We start from the raw sequence: 19,297 nt of genomic DNA on the forward strand, positions 1-19,297 counted from the left end.
TGTGAAGACGTTCTCTGTGTGCAGCCTCAGGGAGGAGGCCCCATTTTGCATCATCAAGAGCAGGTTCAAAGAATTAGATCTTCAAAAGCGGAAGTGAGAACATCAGCAAGTTACTGATCTTCCTCTCCTGTCCACTCTATCATCCTGTAATCACACTGCTCTGTTTCTTCTTTTTAAAACCACTTTTTTTTTTTTTTGTCCAAAGGAAACTTTACAAATACCCATGCTTCAGAAATGGATGCTGAACCTTGGGAAAAGCTAATTTTACTTTCTTAAAATCTTGTTGCTCTAATTGGTTGTCTTGCTTGGTTATTTGCTGCTGTGGTAATAATATTCAAACTGATGGCTGTGTTTTCCCAAAAGGCATAAATATTTATAAGATTTTGATATTAGAATAAAGAGGAACTTTGGAAATTCTCTCTTCTCTTTTCACACATAAGGTATTAAAAACCAGTGGCTGCGGGACTTATTTAAACAGAGTCTGGGGGGCTTCGCCTCATGGGGGTAAATGCCTTTGAGCTCAGCACGTGGTCTCCAACATGGAGGCTGACCAGGGCAGTCACGGGAGCTCCTATCTATCCCTGTCTCTCGCAGTGACAATGCCTTGCCCTGGCAGCATCCTCTCCCTGTCTTTCACCAAAGAGCCACCAGCCTACATTCAAGGGTGAGCTAGCAGGTTCTGCATGATTTGAGCTGGGTTTGCGAGGACAGATTTGTCACTTACCTTGTCTGCCCTGTCCCTCTCAACTCCGTATTTGCCCCCAAAGCCTTTGGCAGCATCAGTCTGAGAAGAGTGTTTCTCCACCTCAGCCACATACTCATGGCCCACCGCACTCTGAGAAAAACCAAGGAGGGAGTGAGTGACCAGGTCAACATGACCTTGAAAAATAGGTACAGAGATGGAGTGGCATTGCATAAGGACACAAGAAATTCCATTTGGGTCAGCCCTGTAGCCTCTGGCAGTGATGCCAAGGGACATGTGATGGGAGAGCAAGAAGACTTTTTCCAGAGCTTTGCACATGGCTGACTCTGTTTTAATACCACCAGGAAGCCGCCACTCCGACAGCTCCCAGAGTGTGGGCTAGGAGCCAGACAAGGAGACCAGGTACACACTGCAGCATAGAAATCATAACAAAAGAGCGAAACAAAGGCTTCAAAGTGGAAAGGAGGCTCCTCTGAGGAAGAGATCAAAGAGGACTGGCTGCATTCCACAGCTGGGACTAATACTGTAGGAACTCAGCCGGGTGCTTTAGTTCTAGATCTGTGCTCCTGGCCACCGGAGCTCAGAAGTGAACTCTGAAGTTGTAGACAACAGTATAATCAGTGAGGATGCACCACAGATATACTTCACAAACATTTGAAAATGAGGGGTGATTTAAAACATGTTTTTCCTTTTTCTACTTGTGCTTCCAGTCTCCTCGGGCTACAGGTGGCAGTGTAACAGGGGCTACAGGAGACCAGCTGATCTCCAGTTTTGCCTTTCATTTTCTGCCATCTAAACAGAAAAAAAAAAATGATACAAATATGTGCGGACGTTCTCTTTCAGACCCTAAATGAACACTGTACTTTTTGAACATGTTTTAAACCATAAAGCCAGGGGTGGTGACTGTGGCACAGTGGGTTAAGCTGCTGCTTGGGATGACTGCGTTCCATGTCAGTGGTGGTTCTAGTCCCGACTACCCCACTTCCGATCTAGCTTCCTGATAATGCGCTTGGGAAGCAGCATATATGGTGGCTTCAGTTGGGAGACTTGGATGGACTTCCTGGTTCTAGGCTTCAGTGGACCTTTGGGGAGTGAACCAGCGATGGACGATCTCTCTCTCTTCTGCTCTGTGGTTCCACTTTTTACATAAATATAAAACAAGCAAATAGAACCTGAGCTGGTATTGAGGCTCTGCAGGTTATGCCCCCGCCTGTATTTCACAAGAATGCCAGTCCTAGTCATTTCTCCACTTCAATCCAGCTCCCTGCTAATGTGCCTAGGAAAGCAGCAGCAGATGGACCAAGTCCTTGGGCCTCTGCCACCTGGCTTCAGCCAGGCCCAGCCCTGGCCTTTATGGCCATTTGGAGAGTGAACCAGGTGGTGGAAAATCTCTCTCTCTCTTTCCCTCTCTCTATCTCTGCCTTTCAAATAAATAAATAAACACATAAATATTTAAAAACATAAAACCAATAAATGAGTTGATCTATCTTAAGTTTTTTTGTTTTATTTTTTTTAAAGATTTTATCTATTTATTTAAGAGGCAGAGCCACAAACAGAGAGAGGGAGAAACAGAGACAGAGGTCTTCTATCTGTTGGTTCATTCCCCAAAATGGCCACAATGGCCAGAGCTTGGCTGATCCAAATCCAGGAACCAGGAGCTTCCTCCAGGTCTCCTGCATGTGTGCAGGAGCCCAAGCACCTGGACCAACTTCCACTGCTTTCCCAGGCCATCAGCAGAGAGCTGGTTTAGAAGTGAAGCAGCCGGGACTCAAACCTGCCCCCACGTGGGATGCTGGTGCTGCAGGCAGAGGCTTATCCCACCCCATGCGGCGCCAGCCCCCTTTGTTTCATTTCGTTTTGTTTTGAAGCCAATATTTCCCTTTCAACTCACCTTGTCCATTCGGTCTCTTTCTACTCCAAACCGACCTCCATAGCCATGGGACGCTTTGGGCCCTGATTCCATCTCTTTCTTCTTGAGGACGTCATGCTCCTCTGACACTTTGCTCCTCAGCTGGTGGATGCTGGAAGTTAAGCAGGTGACTGGCATTTATCTAGCACAGGGAGGTTGATGGACCCACTTCCCAGAAGAAAGGGATATGCTGAGGTTTGTTCCATTTGTTTTTAGCCATAACACAGCCCCTAAAATATCCTAGGGAGGGGTCTCAAAGTGAGAGATCAGTATGGCCTGCAAACCACAGCCTGATTTATATTCTCCAGAAGGCAATAATATTTTCTCCAGTCTATTTTTCTCACTAAAATAACCATCTGGCCTTTGGTGCCATTTTTTACATGCTTAAATATTAGCGGACAATGATACCTGTATTTTAATAAGTAGGAAGCTGTTTCCCTCTCTGCATGCATTTTTTTTTTAAATTGACTGATCTGCCTCAAGAAACCAAAAAATATTCACATACCTTGAAGATATACATTCTAGTCCTAGGAGTCTACTCAGAGAAATGATTTTAACTATGGCAAAGCTTAACGTCTAATGACTCAGTAAAACATCATATGCAGGCATCTCAAAATTCATTGGAAGGTGGAACTGAAGATGAGTTATTTTGGTGAAAAAAATTTTAATTCATGCATAGCTTTTTGAAAATATGCATTTTCCATGAACTTTTTCCATTCCCCGCCTACATAATAGCAAAACCAAGAAACAATCTATATGGACAAAACGTTGGATAATAGTTAAGTAAATTGAAATATTACCTTTCAATAGTATACTAGGAAGTCATTTAAAGTAATGCTTATAAAAATACAGCATTGGGTAAATTTATTTATAAATAATATTTTCTGTAGTTTTTTGTCAACAATGGAATCCTTTGCTCCTCCCAAAGCCTGATAATTCCTGAGAGAACTAATAACTAATAAAAAACAAATAATAAAAATTCACTCATAATAAATTGCTGTAACAGTAGGACTCAGATAACCTTGGTTTGGGACACCTCTATCACTCAGAAAAAACACCACCAAAAGGAAGCACTCCTAATACTTCACACTCACTTCCATCTCCACCACAAAGGTGACTGCAATAGGCAAGACAGTAAGTAGAGCGCCACCCCTGCCCACCTGTCAGGTCTGAGGACATGAAGTGTGGCTGAGTCCCCAAACCAACAAGCCACAATAGAGACTGAGATCTGGACTCAGGTAAGAACTCTGGGGAATCAGGAACATCTTGGCAAGAGTACCCTAAATAATTAGAAACTGGACTTCTTGCAAGCAATGAAGGTTTGCGGTGAGATGGTGATGCTCTTGGGATTTCATGAGCTCAGGACAAGTGGACACATGGACACATCCACTACAGGTAGAATGGCCATTTCACAGCACGGATTCTCTCCTTTCACAGCACAGACCCATCCGGTGGCCTTGTAGGATAATCCCACTAAAGGCCTTTTAAAAAGCCTTCCTAGCTTTAGCCACAGCTTATTTTAGAAAGCTGGCCACAAACCAGCTGAAAGGAAGCTAAGTGCTGGAAGAACTCTGTGTTCCTGTGCCTCCTAAACCCGCTGGCAGCAGTGAAAGCAGGGAGCCCGTGTTGCTAGTTCAACACCACCAACACCTTAGCACCGCCTGTGTCAAAATGTTACTGGTTCCAACAATGTGTAAATTACTGTCCAAGGATTCCAAAATAAGTAGGCAAAGAATGAAGAAAACGGGACAAGCATTACTCTCAAATGGAAAAATCTGCAAAGTTTCAATGAGCTCACTGATTGTTAAATGGGGGGGGGGGGATCCTAGTAATATTACAGTTAAAACATGCTTTTAAAAGGGATTAGAAAATTAAGTTCATTCGCTGGCGCCGCGGCTCACTAGGCTAATCCTCCGCCTAGCGGCACCGGCACACCGGGTTCTAGTCCCAGTCGGGGAGCTGGATTCTGTCCCAGTTGCCCCTCTTCCAGGCCAGCTCTCTGCTGTGGCCTGGGAGTGCAGTGGAGGATGGCCCAGGTGCTTGGGCCCTGTACCTCATGGGAGACCAGGAGAAGCACCTGGCTCCTGCCTTCGGATCAGCACGGTGCACCGGCCGCGGTGGCCATTGGAGGGTGAACCAATGGCAAAAGGAAGACCTTTCTCTCTGTCTCTCTCTCTCATGTCCACTCTGCCTGTCAAAAAAAAATGAAGTTCAGGAAATACCCACTGAATGAATGAGAGAAAGGCTAGACAGAGATTCCTGCCCATAGATGATATAGTTTGAATGAAAACACTGGGGCAAAAGAAAACAAACTTCTTATTAATTTCTTTAGGATATCACTAAAGGCATTCTAAATAAGTCTTAATTGTATCATCCCTTTATTCAATAAATATTAATCAAACAATTTTTGAGTATAAGGTACTGGTAGGCCCTAAGGACCTAAAAATGATTAATGTAGGAAAATAGTGTTCAGTTGGAAGAAATAAGAGAGGAAAACAGAACAAAAACTACAATTGAATATGCCAAGTGTCTACCTAAGAAATTTTGAAAATAAAAATCAACAATAACAAAGAAACTTTTCACATATTAACCCTCATATCTCTGTTTTTGAGTTTTAAAATGCCTAAGAGTTGACAAAGTGATGTTTTATAGGAATCAAGCAAACAGAACCTCATGGATGAGCTAAAGGCAAGGAGAGATCTTTTGGGTTTTATTACAAATTAGAGGCATAAAGATGAGATTATTAGGTCTTTATTCACAAATCATATGATTATGTATGCAGAAAATTCTAAAGAATCCTTCAAAAATATACTAAAAGTAGTAAGTGCATTTGGCAAGGACATAGGATATAAGGTCACTATATTTAAATCAACTGTTTTTCTACATACTAGCCACAAACTTTTTGAAATTGAAAGTTAAACACAAGGGCCAGTCTGTGGTATAGTATGTAAAGTTGCTGCCTGTAATGCTAGCATCCTACATTGACGCTGGTTCGCGTCCTGGCTGCTCCATTTACTGATCCAGCTTCCTGCTAATTGCCTTGCAAAAGCAACAGAAAATGGCTCAAGTGTTTGGGCCCTTGCCATTCATGTGGGAGACCAAGAAGAAGTTCCTGCCTCCTGGCTTCAACCTGCCAGCGCTGGCCATTGTGGCCATCAGAGAAGTGAACCAGTGGATGGAAGGTGTCCCTCTTTGTCCTCCCATATCGCTCTGTAATTCAGACTTTCAAAATAAATAAATAAAACTTAAAAAAAGAAAGATAAAAATGAATGTCAATCACATTCACTAACGGCAAAACTAGTATTCAAACAGTACTTTATATTTTGTGTTTCTGTGTAGGTGCAAACTGTCGAAATCTTTACTTAGTATATACTAAATTGATCTTCTGCATATAAAGAATAATCAAATATGAATCTTTTTTTTTTTTTTTTGACAGGCAGAGTGGACAGTGAGAGAGAGAGACAGAGAGAAAGGTCTTCCTTTGCCGTTGGTTCACCCTCCAATGGCTGCCGTGGCCGGATGATGGCAGGAGCCAGGTACTTCTCCTGGTCTCCCATGGGGTGCAGGACCCAAGCACTTGGGCCATCCTCCACTGCACTCCCAGGCCACAGCAGAGAGCTGGCCTGGAAGAGGGGCAACCGGGACAGAATCCGGCGCCCCGACCAGGACTAGAACCTGGTGTGCTGGCACCGTAAGGCGGGAGGATTAGCCTAGTGAGCTGCGGCGCCGGCCTTGAATATGAATCTTGATGTGAATGGGATGGGAGAGGGAGCAGGAGATGGGATGGTTGTGAGTGGGAGGGAGGTTATGGGGGGAAAAAGCTGCTATAATCCAAAAGTTGCACTTTGGAAATTTATATTTATTAAATAAAAGTTAAATAAATGAATAAATAAAGCTTTAAAATTTAAAAAAATCATTCACATAGAAAAATATGGAATATTTTTGGATTAATTTTTTTTAAAGATTTTATTCATTTATTTGAGAGGTAGAGTTATAGACAGTGAGAGGGAGAGTCAGAGAGAAAGGTCTTCCTTCCGCTGGTCCACTCCCCAAATGGCCTCAATGGCCGGAGCTGCGATTAACCCACTGTGCCACAGCGTTGGCCCAAGGACAAATTTTTAAAGACTACGTACCGGGGGCCAGTGCCGTGGCTCACTTGGTTAATCCTCTGCCTGTGGCGCCGACATCCCATATGGGTGCCAGGTTCTAATCCCAGTTGCTCCTCTTCCAGTCCAGCCCTCTGCTGTGGCCTGGGATAGTAGCGGAGGATGGCCCAGGTGCTTGGGTCCCTGCACCCACATGGGAGACCAGGAGGAAGCACCTGGCTCCTAGCTTCGGATCAGCATAGTGCTGGCCGTGGTGGCCATTTGGGGAGTGAACCAATGGAAATAAGACCTTTCTCTCTGTCTATCCTTCTCACTGTCTATAACTCTAGCTGTCAAATAAAAAAATAAAAAAAGACTATGTACAATATATAACACTGAAAAAAAATTTAGAAAAAATTAAACATCTAAATAAACAGAGATGTGTTCTATGTTAATGGATAAGAAAACTCAGGGAGATGTGAATTCTCTTCCAAAAGATCTATAAAATCAATGAAATCCCAATGAAAATTCAAGCAGTCATCTACATAGGAATTGACTGATTTTAAAGTGTATGTGGAAATGTAAAGTCCTAGAATAGCAAAAATCTTTTTGTTTTAAAGGAGAGAAATGTTAGAGTAGTGCTTGATTTCATGATACACTAGTCATTACAATGTGATATGCTATCAGGGTAGACATATAGATCCATGGAATACAGTTGAGAAATAGGCCCAAAAATATATGGTCAAAAATGTCAGATGCCAATGGGAAAGGGATAGTACTTGGATGCTATTGGACAACTCATTATCCATATGGAAAAAAATGAACCATAATATTAGCCATACAATAAACATAAAACTTGATTTGAAATGTATCGTACACTGGGGCCGGTGCCGTGGCTCACTTGGCTAATCCCATATGGGCACCGGGTTCTAGTCCCGGCTGCTCCTCTTCCAGTCCAGTTCTCTGCTGTGGCCCGGGAGTACAGTGGAGGATGGCCCAAGTGCTTGGGCCCTGTACCTGCATGGGAGACCAGGAGGAAGCATCTGGCTCCTGGCTTCAGATCGGTGTAGCTCCGGCTGTAGCAGCCATTTTGGGCGTGAACCAACGGAAATAAGACCTTTCTCTCTGTCTCTCCCTCTCACTGTCTGTAACTCTACCTGTCAAATAAATAAATAATCTCAAAAAAAAAAAAAAAAAAGAAATGTATCATACACTTAAATGTAAAAGCTAAGACTATAGGCTGGCGCCGCGGCTCACTAGGCTAATCCTCCGCCTTGTGGCGCCGGCACACCGGGTTCTAGTCCTGGTCGGGGCATCGGATTCTGTCCCGGTTGCCCCTCTTTCAGACCAGCTCTCTGCTATGGCCCGGGAGTGCAGTGGAGGACGGCCCAAGTATTTGGGCCCTGCACCCACCCGCATGGGAGACCAGGATAAGTACTTGGCTCCTGCCATCGGATCAGCGCAGTGCGCCGGCCGCAGCGCGCCGGCCCATTGGAGGGTGAACCAACGCAAAAGGAAGACCTTTCTCTCTGTCTCTCTCTCTCACTGTCCACTCTGCCTGTCACAAAAAAAAAAAAAAAAAAAAGGCTAAGACTATAAATCCTTTAGAATAAAACACAAGAGGAATCTTTAGAAATAGTGTAGGCAAAATTTTCTTATACACATACAATCCCATCAATACAAAATTTTGGATAAAGTAGACATTACCAGAATTAAAATCTCTATTCTTTAAAATATACCATTACATACCAGGGGATTCCAATTCAATCCCATCAAGGTGGCATGTGCCAATGCCATCTCACTACTCCAAGTGATCAATTTCAGTTCACAATTGATCATAATGAAAGGACTAAGAGTCAAAGGGAGCACATAAACAAGTCTAGTATCTGCTAACACCAACCGATAGAATAAATAAAGGGGAGAGTGATCCAACATGGGAAGTGAGATACTCAGCAGACTCATAGAATGGCGGATGTCCTAAATAGCACTCTGGCCTCAGAATCAGCCCTAAAGGCACTCGGATCTGGCTGAAAAGCCCATGAGAGTATTTCAGGCATGGAAAGCCAAGACACTCTGGCAAAAAGATCTCTGTGAGTGAGATCCCAGTGGAAAGAACAGGTCTTCAAAGAGGGAGGTGCCTTTCTCTGAAGGGAGGAGAGAACCTCCACTTTGACTATGACCGTGTCTAAACAAGATAAGAGTCGGAGAACTCAAGGGGCTTCCATAGCCTTGGAAACTCATAACTGGTGCATAGGGAGATTACTGATGCCATAAACAGGAGTGTCAATTGGTAAAGTCAACAATAGGAGTCACTGTGCACTTACTCCTCATGTAGGATCTCGGTCCTTAATGTGCTGTACACTGAGGCTTAATGCTATAACGAGTACTCAAACAGTATATTTCACTTTGTGTTTCTATGGGGGTGCAAACGACTGAAATCTTTACTTAATGTACACTAAACTGATCTTCTGTAAAAAAAAAAAAAAAAAAAAAAAAAAAAAAAAGAAATTATCAATTCCCAACTTGACTCTCACTGGGATTAAACATGACAATAGGTCAGATCTGATTTCATCATCATTTAAAAATAATCATCTATTATTTTTCACTTTATGTTTCTGTGTGGGAGCAAACTGTTGAAATCCTTACTTAAGGTATACTAAGCTGATCTTCTGTATATTAAGATAATCGAAAATGAATCTTGATGTGAATGGAAGGGGAGAGGGAGTGGGAAAGGGGAGGGTTGTGGGTGGGAGGGACGGTATGGGGGGGAAGCCATTGTAACACATGAGTCGTACTTTGGAAATTTATATTCATTAAATAAAAGATAAAAAAAAATAAAATATACCATTAATGGGGCATAGCAAGTAAAGCCACCGTTGCAATGCCGGCATCCCATGTGGGCACCGGTTAGAGTCGTAGCTGCTCCACTTCTGATCTGGCTTTCTGCTCTGGTCTGGGAATGCAGTGGAATATGGCCCAAGTCCTTGGGCCCCTGCACCCGTGTGGGAGACCCGGAAGAAGTTCCTAGCTCCTGGCTTTGGATTGGCTCAGCTCTAGCTGTTGTGGCCAATTGGGGAGTGAGCCAGCAGACGGAAGATCTCTCTGTCTCTGTCTCTCTCTCTCTCTCTCTAACTCTGCCTTTTGAGTAAAATAAGTAAATTCGTTAAAAAAAAAAAAAGAGGAAGATGATTGCTTTTTGTGGTAGTAGAAATATTCTCTATCGTGATCGTGTTGGTGGTTACATACATGCGTTGTCAAAATTCATGCTATTTGCTTAGAGATTATACTTTGATAAATTTATTTGTAAAATAAGAAAGTAAATATTAAATGGATCTTAGACACTCCTAATGAGGTTCATGCTTATGAACACAATTTTAGTAAAGTATGAAGGCCAATCTGTAACTATGTAGTTATTCCAAGATGTAACTGCAGCCTCGAGGCAAGGCAACAGTTTTAGCTCATTGAAATTCACATTCCATTTTTTAAAAAGATTTATTTTATTTATTTGAAAGAGTTACAGAGAGAGGTAGAGACAGAGAGTGGTCTTCCATCTGCTGATTCACTCCCCAGATGGCCGCAATGGCCGGAGCTGCGCCGATAGGAAGCCAGGAGCAAGGAGCTTCTTCCAGGTCTCCCACGTAGTTGCAGGGGCCCAAGCACTGGGGCCATCTTCTACTGCTTTTCCAAGCCATAACAGAGAGCTGGATCAGAAGGGGAGCAGCCGAGATTAGAACCAGCGCCCATATGGGATGTTGGTGCTTTAGGCCAGGGCTTTAACCTGCTGCGCCACAGCACCGGCCCCCATATTCCATTTTAATAAGAGAATTATGGTTACGGGGTCGGCATGGTGGCGCGCTAGGTTAATCCTCCACCTGTGGTGCCAGCATCCCATATGGGCGCCGGGTACTAGTCCTGGTTGCTCCTCCTCCAATCCAGCTCTCTGCTGTGGCCTGAGAGGGCAGTGGAGGATGGCCCAAGTCCTTGGGTCCCTGTACCAGCCTGGGAGACCTGGAAGAAGCTCCTGGCTCCTGGCCTCGGATCGATATAGCTCCGGCTGTGGCGGCCATTTGGGGAATGAACCAATGGAAGGAAGACCTTTCTCTTTGTCTCTCTCTCACTGTTTGTAACTCTACCTGTCAAATAAATAAATAAAAATATTTTAAAAAAATAAGAGAATTATGGATATGACAATACTGCTTAGTAGACAGAAACAATATGATACAGTATTTAAGAATTTAGCCCAGGCGGTCAGATTAAGCTGAATTCAAATTGTTTGTGTATCTTTGCACAAACTGCTAAATAGCAATACATCTGTTTACTTTTCTGAGAAATCAGGATACCACCATCATCTACAACAAATTTGTTCTGAAAAAGCACTGTATTTTTACAATTTTTATTTATTTACTTACCTACTTATTATGAGAGAGAGAGAGAGAGAGAGAGAGAGAGCAAGTGTTCTCCTGAATACTGGTATACCCCTCAAATACCGGAAACAGTTTTCAGGAAGTACTAAAACCTGTTCTAGAGCAGTGCTATTCAAAGGGCAGCCCAGAAGGTGAATTATTCTCTTCCATAATAGTCCCAGCTGCTCCTCTTCTGATCCAGTTCTCTACTATGACCAGGGAAGGCAGCTGAGGATGGCCCAGGTGTTTGGACCCCTGTACCCACATGGGAGACCCGGAAGAAGCTCCTGGCTTTGGATCGGTGCAGCTCCGGCCATTGTGACCATTTGGGGAGTGAACCAGCAGATGGAAGACCTTTCTCTCTGTCTCTCCCTTTCTATGTAACTCTACCTCTCAAATAAATAAATTATTATTATTATTATTTTTACTTATTTGACAGAGTTAGACAGTGAGAGAGAGAGACAGAGAGAAAGGTCTTACTTCCATTGGTTGGTTCACCCCCCAGCACTATGGCCAGCGCTGCACCGATCCGAAGACAGGAGCCAGGTGCTGCTTCCTGGTCTCCCACGCGGATGCAGGGCCCAAGTACTTGGGCCATCCATCCTCCACTGCCTTACCGGACCACAGCAGAGAGCTGGACTGGAAGAGGAGCAGCCGGGACTAGAACCCGGTGCCCATATGGGATGCTGGCACCACAGGCGGAGGATTAGCCTAGTGAGCCATGGCGCTGGCCCCAAATAAATAAATAAATCATAAAAAAAAATCAAGACTACATGTTCAGAAACTTTTATAGCGACTTGACATTGTTGATTTTTTATCTGTTGAACCTGAAAATAAACATTGTGGTGATCCTTTCCATTTCATGTTTTCAATTTATTTTTCCAGAAATTCAATTTTACTTCTTTAAATTTTATATATATATATATATATATATATATATATATATATATATTTATAAAGAGGGAGGAACACAGAGAGACAGAATCTGTCTATCTATGTTCTATCTACTGGTTCATTCCCTACATGCCTGTGACGGCCAGGGCTGGAGCAGACTGAAGGCAGGAGGCTGGAACTCAATCTGGGTCTCCCGCATGAGTGGCAGGGACCCAGTTAGTTGAGTCATCATGTGGTGACTCCTAGGGTGCACAGTAGCAGGAAGCTGGAATCAGATGTAGAGTCAGGACTCAAATGCAGGCACTCTCATGTAAGATGTGGTATCTTAACCACTGCACCAAGGCCCACCCAATTTTTACTTTATTTTATTTTTTTTTTACAAAAGTATCGCTCTGTGACAGATTTGGAAATAAACATATAACAATGCTTGTCCTTTTTCGTAGTTAGTTTCAGAATCCCTGCTTTGGAGTGATAAGGATCCCAGCAGGGCAAGGGAATAGAAACTGAGAAGAATGAGTGGGCAAGAGTGGGAGAGAAGACAGAGGAAGGGCAACAGCCCTTGAAAACCAGACAGTTCCCTTATACAATAGATGAAGGTCTACAACAGATGGCGTCATTTGACCTCTTCACTGAATTACCAAACCACTCCCCAGACTAAATTTGTTCAAGACAGACATAAAAAGAAACCATGGAGTGGGGGAGGTGGTGAGATTTGTAGAAACCACAAACACTTCCTGTTCCTGCTTTGAGTTGTCTGGTTCTGCAACTACTGTTCTCTCCAGCTTCCCCCACCCCAGTCCCAGGGTTGCAGTGATTCCTACCTGTGCTCAAAGATGGCTTGTCCCACACTGGCCAGAGACTCCCAGGATACTAGGGATTTACTATGGAGGGTCTTCAACAGGTCTTTTTGATGTAGATGGGGAAATGAGAACCAAAAGAAAAGTGACTCGACCAAGGTCACCTGGCCTGTTACTAGCAGAGGCCAGGCTTTTACATCTCAGTAGCCTGGGAAAATGGGAGGCAAGCGAATTTTGTGGAACTCTACCATTTGTCCTTTGCTTGTTTTTTAAGATTTGAAAAAAAATTATTTATATTTACTTATGTATATATTTATTTGAAAGGCAAAGTGACAGAGAGAGAGGGAGACACAGAAAAAGAGGGTGCTGTGACGTAGTGGGTAAAGCTGCCACCTGCAGTGCCAGCATCCCGTATGGGCGCTGGTTCGAGTCCTGGCTGCTTCACTTCTGATCTATCTCTTTGCTATGGTCTGGGAAAGCAGTAGAAGATGGCTCAAGTGCTTGGGTCCCTGCACCCAAGTGGTAAACCTGGAAGAAGCTCCTGGCTCCTGGCTTCGGATCAGTGCAGCTCCAGCCGTTGCAGCCATTTGGGGAGTGAACTAGCAGATGGAAGACCTCTCTCTCTCTCTCTCTCTCTCTCTCTCTTTCTCTCTGCCTCTCCTTCTCTCTGTGTGTAACTCTGCATTTCAAATAAATAAATCTATCTATCTTTAAAAAAAAAAGAAAGAAAGAAAACCTTCCAGCTGCGTGTTCAATCCCCAAATGCTCTCAACAACCCTGAGGAGGCCAGGTCAAACCCAGGAAATCCTTCGCGGTCTCCCACAGGCATAGCTGGGACTCAGGCACACAGGCTATCACCTGCCACCTTCCCAGGAAGCTGGATCAAAAGCTCTGGGTGGTAGCTGGGGCTCCAACCAGCATTCTCATGTGGAATGGAAGCATCCAAAGTGGTGGCTAAACCCACTACATCACAGCTCTCACTCCTTCGCCATTTACTCTTTCACATATGGATCCAATTAAGTTATCAAGAAAACACGCAAGATCACCATATCACACAACTTCAGGGGACATCAGTCAGAGTGAGCGAGACACCAGAGTTGTGCAACACAGCAGTCCAGGTTAACATCATTTAGGAAGAAGGAGGGCTGTCTTCTGTTTACATTTTATGTTAGATTTTGGGGAAGAAACTGGATGAAATTAATCTATATTGACAAGAAGGAGAAAGAACATCACTGAGATGCTAGCAAGTGCTAAGCACTGCACAGACTATCCCACTGACATTTTTTTTTTTTTTTGACAGGCAGAGTGGACAGTGAGAGAGAGAGACAGAGATAAAGGTCTTCCTTTGCTGTTGGTTCACCCTCCAATGGCCGCCGCGGCCGGTGCGCTGCAGCTGGCACACCGCGCTGATCCGAAGGCAGGAGCCAGGTACTTATCCTGGTCTCCCATCTGGGTGCGGGGCCCAAGCACTTGGGCCATCCTCCACTGCACTCCTGGGCCATAGCAGAGAGCTGGCCTGGAAGAGGGGCAACCAGGACAGAATCCGGCGCCCCAACCGGGACTAGAACCCGGTGTGCCGGCGCTGCAAGGCGGAGGATTACCCTAGTGAGCCGCGGCGCCGGCCTTCTCCCACTGACTTCTAACCAGAAATCTGTGATCCCATTTGATAAATAAGCCAAGGTTCTGAGAGGGTTCACATCACTTGCAGTGGCAGAGCTGCTAATTTAATAGAAATTTAATATTTAAACTCAAGGTCTTGCCATAAGATCACGCAGGAATTTAGGAGCCTTTTTAAAATGTTCTGCTTCTGCCTGCTATCCATGAACAGACACAGAGAGGGGATAGATTATCACAGTTCTCAGAAAAAGGAAAGAGGTCTTGGTTTTTGGGGTCTAGAAACCTACACAGGAGTAGCATCAAAAGAGCTTTCTGAATGACCCTGTTCCCTTTTTTTTTTTTTTTCGGTAGTGGTGGTGGCGTGTCACTCCAGCTGCTTCCAGAATTGCTTGTTTTAAGAGTACTATTCATTATAACCACTTAATACAAGCTATTTATGGCTGATTAAAAAATACTGCATGGTAATGAATATTAAAAAATTATATCAACACGTAACAAATTTTCATAAGATATTGCTATGCATTATGGTCATCCAGTGGCACATTTTAAAATTTAGTGGAAAATGAGGTGACAACACTGTGTTAGAATGTGCAGGAAAGTTAAAATAGAACTTAAACTGCCATTTTGTATGTGGTTATTCATTTTTACTTTTAATATTTGCCCTTATTGTACTATTTATATGTTTACCTTGCTACTAACACTTGACATTGTGATACCACAAAAAGCAGAAAGACCAATTAGAGAATCCAAAGTAATCCATTGAGAGGAGGGGACCTCTCAACCCCAATATATGATGCATCTCACAGAAACTTGTGTGAATAAGCTTCTAATCTCTTCTGGCATCAGGGATTATTACTTGTTTCTTATAAAATCAATATTGGACTATACTTTTAAGGACTTGTAAATTTTATTGATTTTAATCAATAGGTGTTCCAAGTGTCATATTACTTCATTTTAAAATTCAAGGCTTCTAATTTCTGTCAAGTAGCTAAGCAGACATTTGCATTTTAAAATCCATTTGAGTCAAGTATAGGAGCTGGTGTTGTCTTCTTTTTATAGCATTTCCTCGAACTTTTTCACCTTACTAAATCCTTCCTAGTCCATATGAAATCTGCCTACATTCTAAACACATATTTATATTTATGTAAAAAGACAGATAGATAGTGATTGATAAACGATGGATGGATACATAGAAAGACAGACAGATACAACCTTGCTGAAGGAAGGGAGGCAAGTAACACAACAGGACCACTTGGAGGAAACAGCAGAGTTGTTGGATACAAAAATAAATAAGGTTGGTGGACAGAAGGAGAGTTGTAAATGGAACTATAACGACACACACAGGGACACCCAGGGAGATAAAAACAAAGATACACAGACATAAGCCACTTTCCCTCTTTCCTTCCTGATCTTTCCCAAGTCTCCAAGTTTTCTTTGGGCTCTTTCTGTAAACTTGTTTCCTTTCCCCAATCCTTCGGGCACCTACTTGATATGCTCAGCGTGTCCAGAGCCTTCGATGGTCTTGGCTCCCCACCGTTGCTCCTTCTCAGAGATGTCATTCTGCAAAACACAGCACTCAGCAGTGAGAGATGGCAGGAAATGTTCCATTCTAAGGGGGGCGCATAATGGGTGCACACACCCTTTACATTCCTGTATCAGCTGCCTTCTTTAATCTTTACTCACATTCTTCTCTCTATTTAAACACCTTGACCCCACATAAAAATGAAACTGGTGAGTTTGGAAACTCCCCTCCTGCCTTGCATCCCTCACACTTTCCCTTTCCTGTCCCCCCTCGAGCCCCCTAAAATATGCAGCCCAGCCCGGTCCTGGAGGCCCAGATCCACTCGCTCCTTCCCTTCAGCACAGCCTGCCCATCACCCTATCACACTCACTCACTTCACTGTCTTTCCATTTCCAACGTGCCCCACTCATGACAGCCAATTCTCCTCCCAACTACTTGTCCCAGATGATTTTGTCGAAGTTCCCTCAAAGACCATAAGTTTCTGGGCTCCCCACACAAGCACCCTCTTCACTGAGCAAGCCAAGCTACTTCCGAACTCACCACGAAGTCAGGGTCTGTGTCCCAGTCATCACCCTGGGTCTCCACGGAAACAGATACATCATGCCCCACTACGGACTTCCACATCTGAGGGGGACAGCAAACGAGAATAATTGAGGACAAGAAAAAAAAAACAGGAGGGAAAACTATAACGCTGAAGTCAGTGGTACAGCAGCCCACGTGTTTCCTCCCATTTTTTATTCTGTGGAAGTGGAAGTGAGGCAAAGCAGATGGAAGCGCTCAGCCAGCAGAGGACGGAATGGGGTTTAAGACAAAATGTGGCCTGCGCCCTCCTGAGTCTGAGAAAACTCATCATGAATGTAGGCAGCACTAAATAACCTGAGTGTCACAATGGCTGGCACTGTTCGTGTCCAGAGGTCAACCAGGGAACAGCTCGAGGGGTCATCAGTGAGGGGTGCCATTTCATCCAGACTTGTACACAGGATTCCTTTTTTGTTTTTCGTTTGTTTAAAAGATTTTATTTATTTGAGAGAGAGTTACAGACAGTGAGAGGGAGAGACAAAGAGAAAGGTCTTCCTTCTGCTGGTTCACTCCCCAAATGGCCGCAACGGCCAGAGCTGCGCCAATCCGAAGCCAGGAGCCAGGTGCCAGGTACTTCTTCCTGGTCTCCCATGTGGGTCCTGGGGCCCAAGGACTTGGGCCATCTTCTACTGCTTTCCCAAGCAACAGCAGAGAGCTGGATTGGAAGAGGAACAGCCGGGACTAGAGCCGGCGCCCATATGGGATGCTGGTGCAGCAGGTAGAGGATTAACCTACTGCACCTTGGCGCTGGCCCCAGGATTCCTTTTTTGGCTCCAAACTGGTCCAATCCCTGACAAAGCGAACATCTCCACTTCTGACTACAGCCTGCTTAACTCTATTGAGATTTTTTCCAGCCTCAGTCCAAGTGCTGTCCCACGTTCTCTTTTTTTTTTTTTTTTTTGGTCAGGCAGAGTGGACAGTGAGAGAGAGAGAGAAAGGTCTTCCTTTGCCATTGGTTCACCCTCCAATGGCCGCCACGGCCGGCACGCTGCGGCCGGTGCACTGCGCTGATCCGAAGGCAGGAGCCAGGTACTTATCCTGGTCTCCCATGTGGGTGCGGGGCCCAAGCACTTGGGCCATCCTCCACTGCACTCCCTGGCCACAGCAGAGAGCTGGCCTGGAAGAGGGGCAACCGGGACAGAATCCGGCGCCCCAACCGGGACTAGAACCCGGTGTGCCGGCGCCGCAAGGCAGATGATTAGCCTAGTGAGCTGCGGCACCAGCCCCACGTTCTCTCTTGAGACTGGTCACCGCACAGCTTGGGAGGTCAATGGGGACAGTCAGCTGAAATGCTCACATCCAACAACATGCAGGGAAGCATTAGCTGCTGGGAATAAGTTACTCATTACCCAACTTTTAAAAGCTGTCAGGGGTGGGAGTTACAGTGTATTGCTTTAAGCAGCCTTGTTCAACACCCACATCCCATACTGGAGTGCCAGTGCAAGTCCCGCTACTCTGCTTCCAAACCAGCTTCCTACTAATACATCCTAGTGGGCAGCACATGATGGCTCAAATGCTACCATCCAAGTGAGAGACCTGGAAGAGGTTCTGGGCTGCTGGCTTCAACCTGGCTGGTGCACTTGGAGAGTGAACCAGTGGATGGAAAATTGATCTCTCTCTCCCCGACCCCGACCTTATCTCTGTCTCTGTCACTTTGCCTTTCAAGTAGATGAAAATAAAAATTTACAAAACACAGCAGCAGCTCTGAGGCCCTCTATGGACTGGCTTTAAAAAAAAATAAAAAGTTGATTACAATTCTAAAAACATAAATGGTTCAAAGCATATCATGTATTTTACAAATAATACATCCTTTATTTTGACCATTAGGAGGCATTGGATTATTAGCAACAAAATGAATGTTTAAAAAATTTACGGAGTACTGGTCTGAAGGGGTTCCAAATCGTATTCTGTTGGGGCATCCCCAGTGTACCAGTGAGCCTTGCTAACTGTGCGAGAGAAGCAGTAGAACAGCTGCTCTGGGCTTGGTAGGAAAAGGTGCCAATGGACCACTCATGTTTCCCAGGGCCACTGAGACTACTGGACTCAGGCACCGCCTACTATCTGGAAACTTCCCTACCCATGTCCCCCTTCCCAGAGCCCTTCCCCCAAGCTCTTCAAGGTCCCTGCAAGGACCCCCATTTGCCACCCCTCCTGGGGCTCTCCTGTCTCTCCACCTTGGCCCTTGCATTCTCTAGTTTTCTCTTCTACTTGAAAAGTCCATCCTTTTCCATAGTCTTTGAACAACCCTGAAAACCAGCCCCGGGGAAGTCTCTGGTAGATTTTGGTTACTGAGATGCTCCAGGGGCACTGGGGAAGTATTGACCGAGGCGGCCTTACCACGGGGTGAGCCACTGCCCAGAGCGGCTTGGTCTTCCCTGGGAGGGCAAAGTTACATAAAGGGGGCAGATAAACAAGCCCTATCCTCCTGCATCCTTTACAAGCCCTCTGCTTCCCACACTGGCTCCTGGGCTGCTCTGCAACAAAAGGCCTTCACTACAAAATAGGAAAGGAGAAGTTTCTGAAATAGTCGCGAGCAATAAGGAAGCAATGAGGACCGATGGCTCCTTCGACTTTCCTGCCTTTCTTCCCAGCCTCAGCGCGACTTGCCAACAAACTTCCCATCTGTGTCTGTCTACTTGTGGCATAAAGAGTTGCTGACACAGAACAACTGACCTACTGACGAGAAGTTGGGAAGGCAAAGGGTGCTCTCTGGGGGCAGGAGACTAGAGGGTGATGTGGAGAGGCATGGCCCCAGGAGGTCGGGCACATCCAGGACCTCAGCTCAATG

General features: G+C 44.8%; 1 protein-coding gene across 1 annotated transcript in view; it reads right to left on the minus strand.

Moving 5' to 3' along the window:
* The window catches only part of HCLS1 (hematopoietic cell-specific Lyn substrate 1), a 32,309-nt gene that overhangs the window by 12,164 nt on the left and 848 nt on the right, over positions 1–19,297 (minus strand). Inside the window, exons 2-5 of the mRNA XM_008266857.4 lie at positions 16,471–16,554; positions 15,895–15,968; positions 2,595–2,724; positions 725–835 (exon numbers count right to left, since the gene is read on the minus strand). Of these exons, the coding sequence (XP_008265079.3) occupies positions 725–835; positions 2,595–2,724; positions 15,895–15,968; positions 16,471–16,554 (399 nt within the window). The remainder of the gene's footprint in view (positions 1–724; positions 836–2,594; positions 2,725–15,894; positions 15,969–16,470; positions 16,555–19,297) is intronic.

Source organism: Oryctolagus cuniculus, chromosome 4, assembly GCF_964237555.1.
Source record: "Oryctolagus cuniculus chromosome 4, mOryCun1.1, whole genome shotgun sequence".
Classification (NCBI taxonomy): domain Eukaryota; kingdom Metazoa; phylum Chordata; class Mammalia; order Lagomorpha; family Leporidae; genus Oryctolagus; species Oryctolagus cuniculus.